Raw genomic sequence first — 14,497 nt, 5'->3', positions numbered from 1 at the left:
GTACACACGCGGCAGTGCTCCGTACACCTCGTACACACGCGGCAGTGCTCCGTACACCTCGTACACACGCGGCAGTGCTCCGTACACCTCGTACACACGCGGCAGTGCTCCGTACACCTCGTACACACGCGGCAGTGCTCCGTACACCTCGTACACACGCGGCAGTGCTCCGTACACCTCGTACACACGCGGCAGTGCTCCGTACACCTCGTACACACGCGGCAGTGCTCCGTACACCTCGTACACACGCGGCAGTGCTCCGTACACCTCGTACACACGCGGCAGTGCTCCGTACACCTCGTACACACGCGGCAGTGCTCCGTACACCTCGTACACACGCGCAGTGCTCCGTACACCTCGTACACACGCGGCAGTGCTCCGTACACCTCGTACACACGCGGCAGTGCTCCGTACACCTCGTACACACGCGGCAGTGCTCCGTACACCTCGTACACACGCGGCAGTGCTCCGTACACCTCGTACACACGCGGCAGTGCTCCGTACACCTCGTACACACGCGGCAGTGCTCCGTACACCTCGTACACACGCGGCAGTGCTCCGTACACCTCGTACACACGCGGCAGTGCTCCGTACACCTCGTACACACGCGGCAGTGCTCCGTACACCTCGTACACACGCGGCAGTGCTCCGTACACCTCGTACACACGCGGCAGTGCTCCGTACACCTCGTACACACGCGGCAGTGCTCCGTACACCTCGTACACACGCGGCAGTGCTCCGTACACCTCGTACACACGCGGCAGTGCTCCGTACACCTCGTACACACGCGGCAGTGCTCCGTACACCTCGTACACACGCGGCAGTGCTCCGTACACCTCGTACACACGCGGCAGTGCTCCGTACACCTCGTACACACGCGGCAGTGCTCCGTACACCTCGTACACACGCGGCAGTGCTCCGTACACCTCGTACACACGCGGCAGTGCTCCGTACACCTCGTACACACGCGGCAGTGCTCCGTACACCTCGTACACACGCGGCAGTGCTCCGTACACCTCGTACACACGCGGCAGTGCTCCGTACACCTCGTACAACACGCGGCAGTGCTCCGTACACCTCGTACACACGCGGCAGTGCTCCGTACACCTCGTACACACGCGGCAGTGCTCCGTACACCTCGTACACACGCGGCAGTGCTCCGTACACCTCGTACACACGCGGCAGTGCTCCGTACACCTCGTACACACGCGGCAGTGCTCCGTACACCTCGTACACACGCGGCAGTGCTCCGTACACCTCGTACACACGCGGCAGTGCTCCGTACACCTCGTACACACGCGGCAGTGCTCCGTACACCTCGTACACACGCGGCAGTGCTCCGTACACCTCGTACACACGCGGCAGTGCTCCGTACACCTCGTACACACGCGGCAGTGCTCCGTACACCTCGTACACACGCGGCAGTGCTCCGTACACCTCGTACACACGCGGCAGTGCTCCGTACACCTCGTACACACGCGGCAGTGCTCCGTACACCTCGTACACACGCGGCAGTGCTCCGTACACCTCGTACACACGCGGCAGTGCTCCGTACACCTCGTACACACGCGGCAGTGCTCCGTACACCTCGTACACACGCGGCAGTGCTCCGTACACCTCGTACACACGCGGCAGTGCTCCGTACACCTCGTACACACGCGGCAGTGCTCCGTACACCTCGTACACACGCGGCAGTGCTCCGTACACCTCGTACACACGCGGCAGTGCTCCGTACACCTCGTACACACGCGGCAGTGCTCCGTACACCTCGTACACACGCGGCAGTGCTCCGTACACCTCGTACACACGCGGCAGTGCTCCGTACACCTCGTACACACGCGGCAGTGCTCCGTACACCTCGTACACACGCGCAGTGCTCCGTACACCTCGTACACACGCGGCAGTGCTCCGTACACCTCGTACACACGCGGCAGTGCTCCGTACACCTCGTACACACGCGGCAGTGCTCCGTACACCTCGTACACACGCGGCAGTGCTCCGTACACCTCGTACACACGCGGCAGTGCTCCGTACACCTCGTACACACGCGGCAGTGCTCCGTACACCTCGTACACACGCGGCAGTGCTCCGTACACCTCGTACACACGCGGCAGTGCTCCGTACACCTCGTACACACGCGGCAGTGCTCCGTACACCTCGTACACACGCGGCAGTGCTCCGTACACCTCGTACACACGCGGCAGTGCTCCGTACACCTCGTACACACGCGGCAGTGCTCCGTACACCTCGTACACACGCGGCAGTGCTCCGTACACCTCGTACACACGCGGCAGTGCTCCGTACACCTCGTACACACGCGGCAGTGCTCCGTACACCTCGTACACACGCGGCAGTGCTCCGTACACCTCGTACACACGCGGCAGTGCTCCGTACACCTCGTACACACGCGGCAGTGCTCCGTACACCTCGTACACACGCGGCAGTGCTCCGTACACCTCGTACACACGCGGCAGTGCTCCGTACACCTCGTACACACGCGGCAGTGCTCCGTACACCTCGTACACACGCGGCAGTGCTCCGTACACCTCGTACACACGCGGCAGTGCTCCGTACACCTCGTACACACGCGGCAGTGCTCCGTACACCTCGTACACACGCGGCAGTGCTCCGTACACCTCGTACACACGCGGCAGTGCTCCGTACACCTCGTACACACGCGGCAGTGCTCCGTACACCTCGTACACACGCGGCAGTGCTCCGTACACCTCGTACACACGCGGCAGTGCTCCGTACACCTCGTACACACGCGGCAGTGCTCCGTACACCTCGTACACACGCGGCAGTGCTCCGTACACCTCGTACACACGCGGCAGTGCTCCGTACACCTCGTACACACGCGGCAGTGCTCCGTACACCTCGTACACACGCGGCAGTGCTCCGTACACCTCGTACACACGCGGCAGTGCTCCGTACACCTCGTACACACGCGGCAGTGCTCCGTACACCTCGTACACACGCGGCAGTGCTCCGTACACCTCGTACACACGCGGCAGTGCTCCGTACACCTCGTACACACGCGGCAGTGCTCCGTACACCTCGTACACACGCGGCAGTGCTCCGTACACCTCGTACACACGCGGCAGTGCTCCGTACACCTCGTACACACGCGGCAGTGCTCCGTACACCTCGTACACACGCGGCAGTGCTCCGTACACCTCGTACACACGCGGCAGTGCTCCGTACACCTCGTACACACGCGGCAGTGCTCCGTACACCTCGTACACACGCGGCAGTGCTCCGTACACCTCGTACACACGCGGCAGTGCTCCGTACACCTCGTACACACGCGGCAGTGCTCCGTACACCTCGTACACACGCGGCAGTGCTCCGTACACCTCGTACACACGCGGCAGTGCTCCGTACACCTCGTACACACGCGGCAGTGCTCCGTACACCTCGTACACACGCGGCAGTGCTCCGTACACCTCGTACACACGCGGCAGTGCTCCGTACACCTCGTACACACGCGGCAGTGCTCCGTACACCTCGTACACACGCGGCAGTGCTCCGTACACCTCGTACACACGCGGCAGTGCTCCGTACACCTCGTACACACGCGGCAGTGCTCCGTACACCTCGTACACACGCGGCAGTGCTCCGTACACCTCGTACACACGCGGCAGTGCTCCGTACACCTCGTACACACGCGGCAGTGCTCCGTACACCTCGTACACACGCGGCAGTGCTCCGTACACCTCGTACACACGCGGCAGTGCTCCGTACACCTCGTACACACGCGGCAGTGCTCCGTACACCTCGTACACACGCGGCAGTGCTCCGTACACCTCGTACACACGCGGCAGTGCTCCGTACACCTCGTACACACGCGGCAGTGCTCCGTACACCTCGTACACACGCGGCAGTGCTCCGTACACCTCGTACACACGCGGCAGTGCTCCGTACACCTCGTACACACGCGGCAGTGCTCCGTACACCTCGTACACACGCGGCAGTGCTCCGTACACCTCGTACACACGCGGCAGTGCTCCGTACACCTCGTACACACGCGGCAGTGCTCCGTACACCTCGTACACACGCGGCAGTGCTCCGTACACCTCGTACACACGCGGCAGTGCTCCGTACACCTCGTACACACGCGGCAGTGCTCCGTACACCTCGTACACACGCGGCAGTGCTCCGTACACCTCGTACACACGCGGCAGTGCTCCGTACACCTCGTACACACGCGGCAGTGCTCCGTACACCTCGTACACACGCGGCAGTGCTCCGTACACCTCGTACACACGCGGCAGTGCTCCGTACACCTCGTACACACGCGGCAGTGCTCCGTACACCTCGTACACACGCGGCAGTGCTCCGTACACCTCGTACACACGCGGCAGTGCTCCGTACACCTCGTACACACGCGGCAGTGCTCCGTACACCTCGTACACACGCGGCAGTGCTCCGTACACCTCGTACACACGCGGCAGTGCTCCGTACACCTCGTACACACGCGGCAGTGCTCCGTACACCTCGTACACACGCGGCAGTGCTCCGTACACCTCGTACACACGCGGCAGTGCTCCGTACACCTCGTACACACGCGGCAGTGCTCCGTACACCTCGTACACACGCGGCAGTGCTCCGTACACCTCGTACACACGCGGCAGTGCTCCGTACACCTCGTACACACGCGGCAGTGCTCCGTACACCTCGTACACACGCGGCAGTGCTCCGTACACCTCGTACACACGCGGCAGTGCTCCGTACACCTCGTACACACGCGGCAGTGCTCCGTACACCTCGTACACACGCGGCAGTGCTCCGTACACCTCGTACACACGCGGCAGTGCTCCGTACACCTCGTACACACGCGGCAGTGCTCCGTACACCTCGTACACACGCGGCAGTGCTCCGTACACCTCGTACACACGCGGCAGTGCTCCGTACACCTCGTACACACGCGGCAGTGCTCCGTACACCTCGTACACACGCGGCAGTGCTCCGTACACCTCGTACACACGCGGCAGTGCTCCGTACACCTCGTACACACGCGGCAGTGCTCCGTACACCTCGTACACACGCGGCAGTGCTCCGTACACCTCGTACACACGCGGCAGTGCTCCGTACACCTCGTACACACGCGGCAGTGCTCCGTACACCTCGTACACACGCGGCAGTGCTCCGTACACCTCGTACACACGCGGCAGTGCTCCGTACACCTCGTACACACGCGGCAGTGCTCCGTACACCTCGTACACACGCGGCAGTGCTCCGTACACCTCGTACACACGCGGCAGTGCTCCGTACACCTCGTACACACGCGGCAGTGCTCCGTACACCTCGTACACACGCGGCAGTGCTCCGTACACCTCGTACACACGCGGCAGTGCTCCGTACACCTCGTACACACGCGGCAGTGCTCCGTACACCTCGTACACACGCGGCAGTGCTCCGTACACCTCGTACACACGCGGCAGTGCTCCGTACACCTCGTACACACGCGGCAGTGCTCCGTACACCTCGTACACACGCGGCAGTGCTCCGTACACCTCGTACACACGCGGCAGTGCTCCGTACACCTCGTACACACGCGGCAGTGCTCCGTACACCTCGTACACACGCGGCAGTGCTCCGTACACCTCGTACACACGCGGCAGTGCTCCGTACACCTCGTACACACGCGGCAGTGCTCCGTACACCTCGTACACACGCGGCAGTGCTCCGTACACCTCGTACACACGCGGCAGTGCTCCGTACACCTCGTACACACGCGGCAGTGCTCCGTACACCTCGTACACACGCGGCAGTGCTCCGTACACCTCGTACACACGCGGCAGTGCTCCGTACACCTCGTACACACGCGGCAGTGCTCCGTACACCTCGTACACACGCGGCAGTGCTCCGTACACCTCGTACACACGCGGCAGTGCTCCGTACACCTCGTACACACGCGGCAGTGCTCCGTACACCTCGTACACACGCGGCAGTGCTCCGTACACCTCGTACACACGCGGCAGTGCTCCGTACACCTCGTACACACGCGGCAGTGCTCCGTACACCTCGTACACACGCGGCAGTGCTCCGTACACCTCGTACACACGCGGCAGTGCTCCGTACACCTCGTACACACGCGGCAGTGCTCCGTACACCTCGTACACACGCGGCAGTGCTCCGTACACCTCGTACACACGCGGCAGTGCTCCGTACACCTCGTACACACGCGGCAGTGCTCCGTACACCTCGTACACACGCGGCAGTGCTCCGTACACCTCGTACACACGCGGCAGTGCTCCGTACACCTCGTACACACGCGGCAGTGCTCCGTACACCTCGTACACACGCGGCAGTGCTCCGTACACCTCGTACACACGCGGCAGTGCTCCGTACACCTCGTACACACGCGGCAGTGCTCCGTACACCTCGTACACACGCGGCAGTGCTCCGTACACCTCGTACACACGCGGCAGTGCTCCGTACACCTCGTACACACGCGGCAGTGCTCCGTACACCTCGTACACACGCGGCAGTGCTCCGTACACCTCGTACACACGCGGCAGTGCTCCGTACACCTCGTACACACGCGGCAGTGCTCCGTACACCTCGTACACACGCGGCAGTGCTCCGTACACCTCGTACACACGCGGCAGTGCTCCGTACACCTCGTACACACGCGGCAGTGCTCCGTACACCTCGTACACACGCGGCAGTGCTCCGTACACCTCGTACACACGCGGCAGTGCTCCGTACACCTCGTACACACGCGGCAGTGCTCCGTACACCTCGTACACACGCGGCAGTGCTCCGTACACCTCGTACACACGCGGCAGTGCTCCGTACACCTCGTACACACGCGGCAGTGCTCCGTACACCTCGTACACACGCGGCAGTGCTCCGTACACCTCGTACACACGCGGCAGTGCTCCGTACACCTCGTACACACGCGGCAGTGCTCCGTACACCTCGTACACACGCGGCAGTGCTCCGTACACCTCGTACACACGCGGCAGTGCTCCGTACACCTCGTACACACGCGGCAGTGCTCCGTACACCTCGTACACACGCGGCAGTGCTCCGTACACCTCGTACACACGCGGCAGTGCTCCGTACACCTCGTACACACGCGGCAGTGCTCCGTACACCTCGTACACACGCGGCAGTGCTCCGTACACCTCGTACACACGCGGCAGTGCTCCGTACACCTCGTACACACGCGGCAGTGCTCCGTACACCTCGTACACACGCGGCAGTGCTCCGTACACCTCGTACACACGCGGCAGTGCTCCGTACACCTCGTACACACGCGGCAGTGCTCCGTACACCTCGTACACACGCGGCAGTGCTCCGTACACCTCGTACACACGCGGCAGTGCTCCGTACACCTCGTACACACGCGGCAGTGCTCCGTACACCTCGTACACACGCGGCAGTGCTCCGTACACCTCGTACACACGCGGCAGTGCTCCGTACACCTCGTACACACGCGGCAGTGCTCCGTACACCTCGTACACACGCGGCAGTGCTCCGTACACCTCGTACACACGCGGCAGTGCTCCGTACACCTCGTACACACGCGGCAGTGCTCCGTACACCTCGTACACACGCGGCAGTGCTCCGTACACCTCGTACACACGCGGCAGTGCTCCGTACACCTCGTACACACGCGGCAGCGCTCCGTACACCTCGTACACACGCGGCAGTGCTCCGTACACCTCGTACACACGCGGCAGCGCTCCGTACACCTCGTACACACGCGGCAGCGCTCCGTACACCTCGTACACACGCGGCAGCGCTCCGTACACCTCGTACACACGCGGCAGCGCTCCGTACACCTCGTACACACGCGGCAGCGCTCCGTACACCTCGTACACACGCGGCAGCGCTCCGTACACCTCGTACACACGCGGCAGCGCTCCGTACACCTCGTACACACGCGGCAGCGCTCCGTACACCTCGTACACACGCGGCAGCGCTCCGTACACCTCGTACACACGCGGCAGCGCTCCGTACACCTCGTACACACGCGGCAGCGCTCCGTACACCTCGTACACACGCGGCAGCGCTCCGTACACCTCGTACACACGCGGCAGCGCTCCGTACACCTCGTACACACGCGGCAGCGCTCCGTACACCTCGTACACACGCGGCAGCGCTCCGTACACCTCGTACACACGCGGCAGCGCTCCGTACACCTCGTACACACGCGGCAGCGCTCCGTACACCTCGTACACACGCGGCAGCGCTCCGTACACCTCGTACACACGCGGCAGCGCTCCGTACACCTCGTACACACGCGGCAGCGCTCCGTACACCTCGTACACACGCGGCAGCGCTCCGTACACCTCGTACACACGCGGCAGCGCTCCGTACACCTCGTACACACGCGGCAGCGCTCCGTACACCTCGTACACACGCGGCAGCGCTCCGTACACCTCGTACACACGCGGCAGCGCTCCGTACACCTCGTACACACGCGGCAGCGCTCCGTACACCTCGTACACACGCGGCAGCGCTCCGTACACCTCGTACACACGCGGCAGCGCTCCGTACACCTCGTACACACGCGGCAGCGCTCCGTACACCTCGTACACACGCGGCAGCGCTCCGTACACCTCGTACACACGCGGCAGCGCTCCGTACACCTCGTACACACGCGGCAGCGCTCCGTACACCTCGTACACACGCGGCAGCGCTCCGTACACCTCGTACACACGCGGCAGCGCTCCGTACACCTCGTACACACGCGGCAGCGCTCCGTACACCTCGTACACACGCGGCAGCGCTCCGTACACCTCGTACACACGCGGCAGCGCTCCGTACACCTCGTACACACGCGGCAGCGCTCCGTACACCTCGTACACACGCGGCAGCGCTCCGTACACCTCGTACACACGCGGCAGCGCTCCGTACACCTCGTACACACGCGGCAGCGCTCCGTACACCTCGTACACACGCGGCAGCGCTCCGTACACCTCGTACACACGCGGCAGCGCTCCGTACACCTCGTACACACGCGGCAGCGCTCCGTACACCTCGTACACACGCGGCAGCGCTCCGTACACCTCGTACACACGCGGCAGCGCTCCGTACACCTCGTACACACGCGGCAGCGCTCCGTACACCTCGTACACACGCGGCAGCGCTCCGTACACCTCGTACACACGCGGCAGCGCTCCGTACACCTCGTACACACGCGGCAGCGCTCCGTACACCTCGTACACACGCGGCAGCGCTCCGTACACCTCGTACACACGCGGCAGCGCTCCGTACACCTCGTACACACGCGGCAGCGCTCCGTACACCTCGTACACACGCGGCAGCGCTCCGTACACCTCGTACACACGCGGCAGCGCTCCGTACACCTCGTACACACGCGGCAGCGCTCCGTACACCTCGTACACACGCGGCAGCGCTCCGTACACCTCGTACACACGCGGCAGCGCTCCGTACACCTCGTACACACGCGGCAGCGCTCCGTACACCTCGTACACACGCGGCAGCGCTCCGTACACCTCGTACACACGCGGCAGCGCTCCGTACACCTCGTACACACGCGGCAGCGCTCCGTACACCTCGTACACACGCGGCAGCGCTCCGTACACCTCGTACACACGCGGCAGCGCTCCGTACACCTCGTACACACGCGGCAGCGCTCCGTACACCTCGTACACACGCGGCAGCGCTCCGTACACCTCGTACACACGCGGCAGCGCTCCGTACACCTCGTACACACGCGGCAGCGCTCCGTACACCTCGTACACACGCGGCAGCGCTCCGTACACCTCGTACACACGCGGCAGCGCTCCGTACACCTCGTACACACGCGGCAGCGCTCCGTACACCTCGTACACACGCGGCAGCGCTCCGTACACCTCGTACACACGCGGCAGCGCTCCGTACACCTCGTACACACGCGGCAGCGCTCCGTACACCTCGTACACACGCGGCAGCGCTCCGTACACCTCGTACACACGCGGCAGCGCTCCGTACACCTCGTACACACGCGGCAGCGCTCCGTACACCTCGTACACACGCGGCAGCGCTCCGTACACCTCGTACACACGCGGCAGCGCTCCGTACACCTCGTACACACGCGGCAGCGCTCCGTACACCTCGTACACACGCGGCAGCGCTCCGTACACCTCGTACACACGCGGCAGCGCTCCGTACACCTCGTACACACGCGGCAGCGCTCCGTACACCTCGTACACACGCGGCAGCGCTCCGTACACCTCGTACACACGCGGCAGCGCTCCGTACACCTCGTACACACGCGGCAGCGCTCCGTACACCTCGTACACACGCGGCAGCGCTCCGTACACCTCGTACACACGCGGCAGCGCTCCGTACACCTCGTACACACGCGGCAGCGCTCCGTACACCTCGTACACACGCGGCAGCGCTCCGTACACCTCGTACACACGCGGCAGCGCTCCGTACACCTCGTACACACGCGGCAGCGCTCCGTACACCTCGTACACACGCGGCAGCGCTCCGTACACCTCGTACACACGCGGCAGCGCTCCGTACACCTCGTACACACGCGGCAGCGCTCCGTACACCTCGTACACACGCGGCAGCGCTCCGTACACCTCGTACACACGCGGCAGCGCTCCGTACACCTCGTACACACGCGGCAGCGCTCCGTACACCTCGTACACACGCGGCAGCGCTCCGTACACCTCGTACACACGCGGCAGCGCTCCGTACACCTCGTACACACGCGGCAGCGCTCCGTACACCTCGTACACACGCGGCAGCGCTCCGTACACCTCGTACACACGCGGCAGCGCTCCGTACACCTCGTACACACGCGGCAGCGCTCCGTACACCTCGTACACACGCGGCAGCGCTCCGTACACCTCGTACACACGCGGCAGCGCTCCGTACACCTCGTACACACGCGGCAGCGCTCCGTACACCTCGTACACACGCGGCAGCGCTCCGTACACCTCGTACACACGCGGCAGCGCTCCGTACACCTCGTACACACGCGGCAGCGCTCCGTACACCTCGTACACACGCGGCAGCGCTCCGTACACCTCGTACACACGCGGCAGCGCTCCGTACACCTCGTACACACGCGGCAGCGCTCCGTACACCTCGTACACACGCGGCAGCGCTCCGTACACCTCGTACACACGCGGCAGCGCTCCGTACACCTCGTACACACGCGGCAGCGCTCCGTACACCTCGTACACACGCGGCAGCGCTCCGTACACCTCGTACACACGCGGCAGCGCTCCGTACACCTCGTACACACGCGGCAGCGCTCCGTACACCTCGTACACACGCGGCAGCGCTCCGTACACCTCGTACACACGCGGCAGCGCTCCGTACACCTCGTACACACGCGGCAGCGCTCCGTACACCTCGTACACACGCGGCAGCGCTCCGTACACCTCGTACACACGCGGCAGCGCTCCGTACACCTCGTACACACGCGGCAGCGCTCCGTACACCTCGTACACACGCGGCAGCGCTCCGTACACCTCGTACACACGCGGCAGCGCTCCGTACACCTCGTACACACGCGGCAGCGCTCCGTACACCTCGTACACACGCGGCAGCGCTCCGTACACCTCGTACACACGCGGCAGCGCTCCGTACACCTCGTACACACGCGGCAGCGCTCCGTACACCTCGTACACACGCGGCAGCGCTCCGTACACCTCGTACACACGCGGCAGCGCTCCGTACACCTCGTACACACGCGGCAGCGCTCCGTACACCTCGTACACACGCGGCAGCGCTCCGTACACCTCGTACACACGCGGCAGCGCTCCGTACACCTCGTACACACGCGGCAGCGCTCCGTACACCTCGTACACACGCGGCAGCGCTCCGTACACCTCGTACACACGCGGCAGCGCTCCGTACACCTCGTACACACGCGGCAGCGCTCCGTACACCTCGTACACACGCGGCAGCGCTCCGTACACCTCGTACACACGCGGCAGCGCTCCGTACACCTCGTACACACGCGGCAGCGCTCCGTACACCTCGTACACACGCGGCAGCGCTCCGTACACCTCGTACACACGCGGCAGCGCTCCGTACACCTCGTACACACGCGGCAGCGCTCCGTACACCTCGTACACACGCGGCAGCGCTCCGTACACCTCGTACACACGCGGCAGCGCTCCGTACACCTCGTACACACGCGGCAGCGCTCCGTACACCTCGTACACACGCGGCAGCGCTCCGTACACCTCGTACACACGCGGCAGCGCTCCGTACACCTCGTACACACGCGGCAGCGCTCCGTACACCTCGTACACACGCGGCAGCGCTCCGTACACCTCGTACACACGCGGCAGCGCTCCGTACACCTCGTACACACGCGGCAGCGCTCCGTACACCTCGTACACACGCGGCAGCGCTCCGTACACCTCGTACACACGCGGCAGCGCTCCGTACACCTCGTACACACGCGGCAGCGCTCCGTACACCTCGTACACACGCGGCAGCGCTCCGTACACCTCGTACACACGCGGCAGCGCTCCGTACACCTCGTACACACGCGGCAGCGCTCCGTACACCTCGTACACACGCGGCAGCGCTCCGTACACCTCGTACACACGCGGCAGCGCTCCGTACACCTCGTACACACGCGGCAGCGCTCCGTACACCTCGTACACACGCGGCAGCGCTCCGTACACCTCGTACACACGCGGCAGCGCTCCGTACACCTCGTACACACGCGGCAGCGCTCCGTACACCTCGTACACACGCGGCAGCGCTCCGTACACCTCGTACACACGCGGCAGCGCTCCGTACACCTCGTACACACGCGGCAGCGCTCCGTACACCTCGTACACACGCGGCAGCGCTCCGTACACCTCGTACACACGCGGCAGCGCTCCGTACACCTCGTACACACGCGGCAGCGCTCCGTACACCTCGTACACACGCGGCAGCGCTCCGTACACCTCGTACACACGCGGCAGCGCTCCGTACACCTCGTACACACGCGGCAGCGCTCCGTACACCTCGTACACACGCGGCAGCGCTCCGTACACCTCGTACACACGCGGCAGCGCTCCGTACACCTCGTACACACGCGGCAGCGCTCCGTACACCTCGTACACACGCGGCAGCGCTCCGTACACCTCGTACACACGCGGCAGCGCTCCGTACACCTCGTACACACGCGGCAGCGCTCCGTACACCTCGTACACACGCGGCAGCGCTCCGTACACCTCGTACACACGCGGCAGCGCTCCGTACACCTCGTACACACGCGGCAGCGCTCCGTACACCTCGTACACACGCGGCAGCGCTCCGTACACCTCGTACACACGCGGCAGCGCTCCGTACACCTCGTACACACGCGGCAGCGCTCCGTACACCTCGTACACACGCGGCAGCGCTCCGTACACCTCGTACACACGCGGCAGCGCTCCGTACACCTCGTACACACGCGGCAGCGCTCCGTACACCTCGTACACACGCGGCAGCGCTCCGTACACCTCGTACACACGCGGCAGCGCTCCGTACACCTCGTACACACGCGGCAGCGCTCCGTACACCTCGTACACACGCGGCTGCGCTCCGTACACCTCGTACACACGCGGCTGCGCTCCGTACACCTCGTACACACGCGGCTGCGCTCCGTACACCTCGTACACACGCGGCTGCGCTCCGTACACCTCGTACACATGACTCCGCTCCGTGCACCTCGTACACACGCGGCTGCGCTAAAAACTTTTAAAGGGGATGTTTACACCTGCATGCACATTAGACTATCAGTCGATCCCGATTGGTGTAGAGACTTCATCAAAGTCCTGCTCCTCAGAGGTGAGTTGAGCGAAACCACTGTAAGAAACCAGGCAGTATTTGAGTTTACCAGGCAGGGATCAGAGATGCCAATGAGGGAGAGAGTCACAGCATCGCGGGCAGTAAATATTCCACCATTTCTGTGGACTTGACATTGGTTTGTGGAGAATTTCCCTCATGCGAGAAGTTGGTGACTGATCTTGGCCAATTCACTGCACAATTGTTGTGCACCTTGAATAGCCTGATTAACCATGAAACCACCAAGCAGTTGTTTGCTTTTTACTTTGTCGCCTGCGTTGTTTCCCATCTGGGAAAAGGAACTCTTCACCACCCGCCTCTATGCTCAGGGTCATTAGGGCACTAACTTCAGCCCTTGGCCTACACAACTAGTTTAGGGAACATGAAAGTCTTCAATCTTCTTCAGTTCTACTATATATTGATTTCAGATAAAGACGGTAGCCAAGGTGGGCCTGTGCTTTAAATTATGATTGGTATTGTATTCCATTGCCTTTTTATAATGAATACTGTACTTTTCAGATACGGAATTGCTGGATCCACTAATGTAACGGGAGACCAAGTGAAGAAGCTGGACGTCCTTTCGAATGACCTTGTTGTCAATATGTTGAAGGCCTCATTCAGTACCTGTGTTCTGGTATCTGAGGAAGACCCACATGCCCTTATTGTTGAAGGTGATAAGAGGGTGTGTATATATCTGTATACTTTACTGTTACACTAGGTCTATCCAAATAGTGGG

The 14,497-nt window shown here is 63.5% G+C and overlaps 1 protein-coding gene across 1 annotated transcript in view; it reads left to right on the top strand.

The window, feature by feature from the left end:
* LOC138674016 (fructose-1,6-bisphosphatase 1-like) overlaps window positions 1-14,497 on the top strand; it is a 64,833-nt gene that overhangs the window by 31,124 nt on the left and 19,212 nt on the right. Inside the window, exon 2 of the mRNA XM_069761998.1 lies at window positions 14,281-14,443. Coding sequence (XP_069618099.1) covers window positions 14,281-14,443 — 163 coding nt within the window. The remainder of the gene's footprint in view (window positions 1-14,280; window positions 14,444-14,497) is intronic.

The sequence above is a fragment of the Ranitomeya imitator genome, chromosome 1, assembly GCF_032444005.1.
Source record: "Ranitomeya imitator isolate aRanImi1 chromosome 1, aRanImi1.pri, whole genome shotgun sequence".
In the NCBI taxonomy this organism is placed as follows: Eukaryota; Metazoa; Chordata; class Amphibia; order Anura; family Dendrobatidae; genus Ranitomeya; species Ranitomeya imitator.
This window is presented reverse-complemented; position numbering and strand designations above follow the sequence as displayed.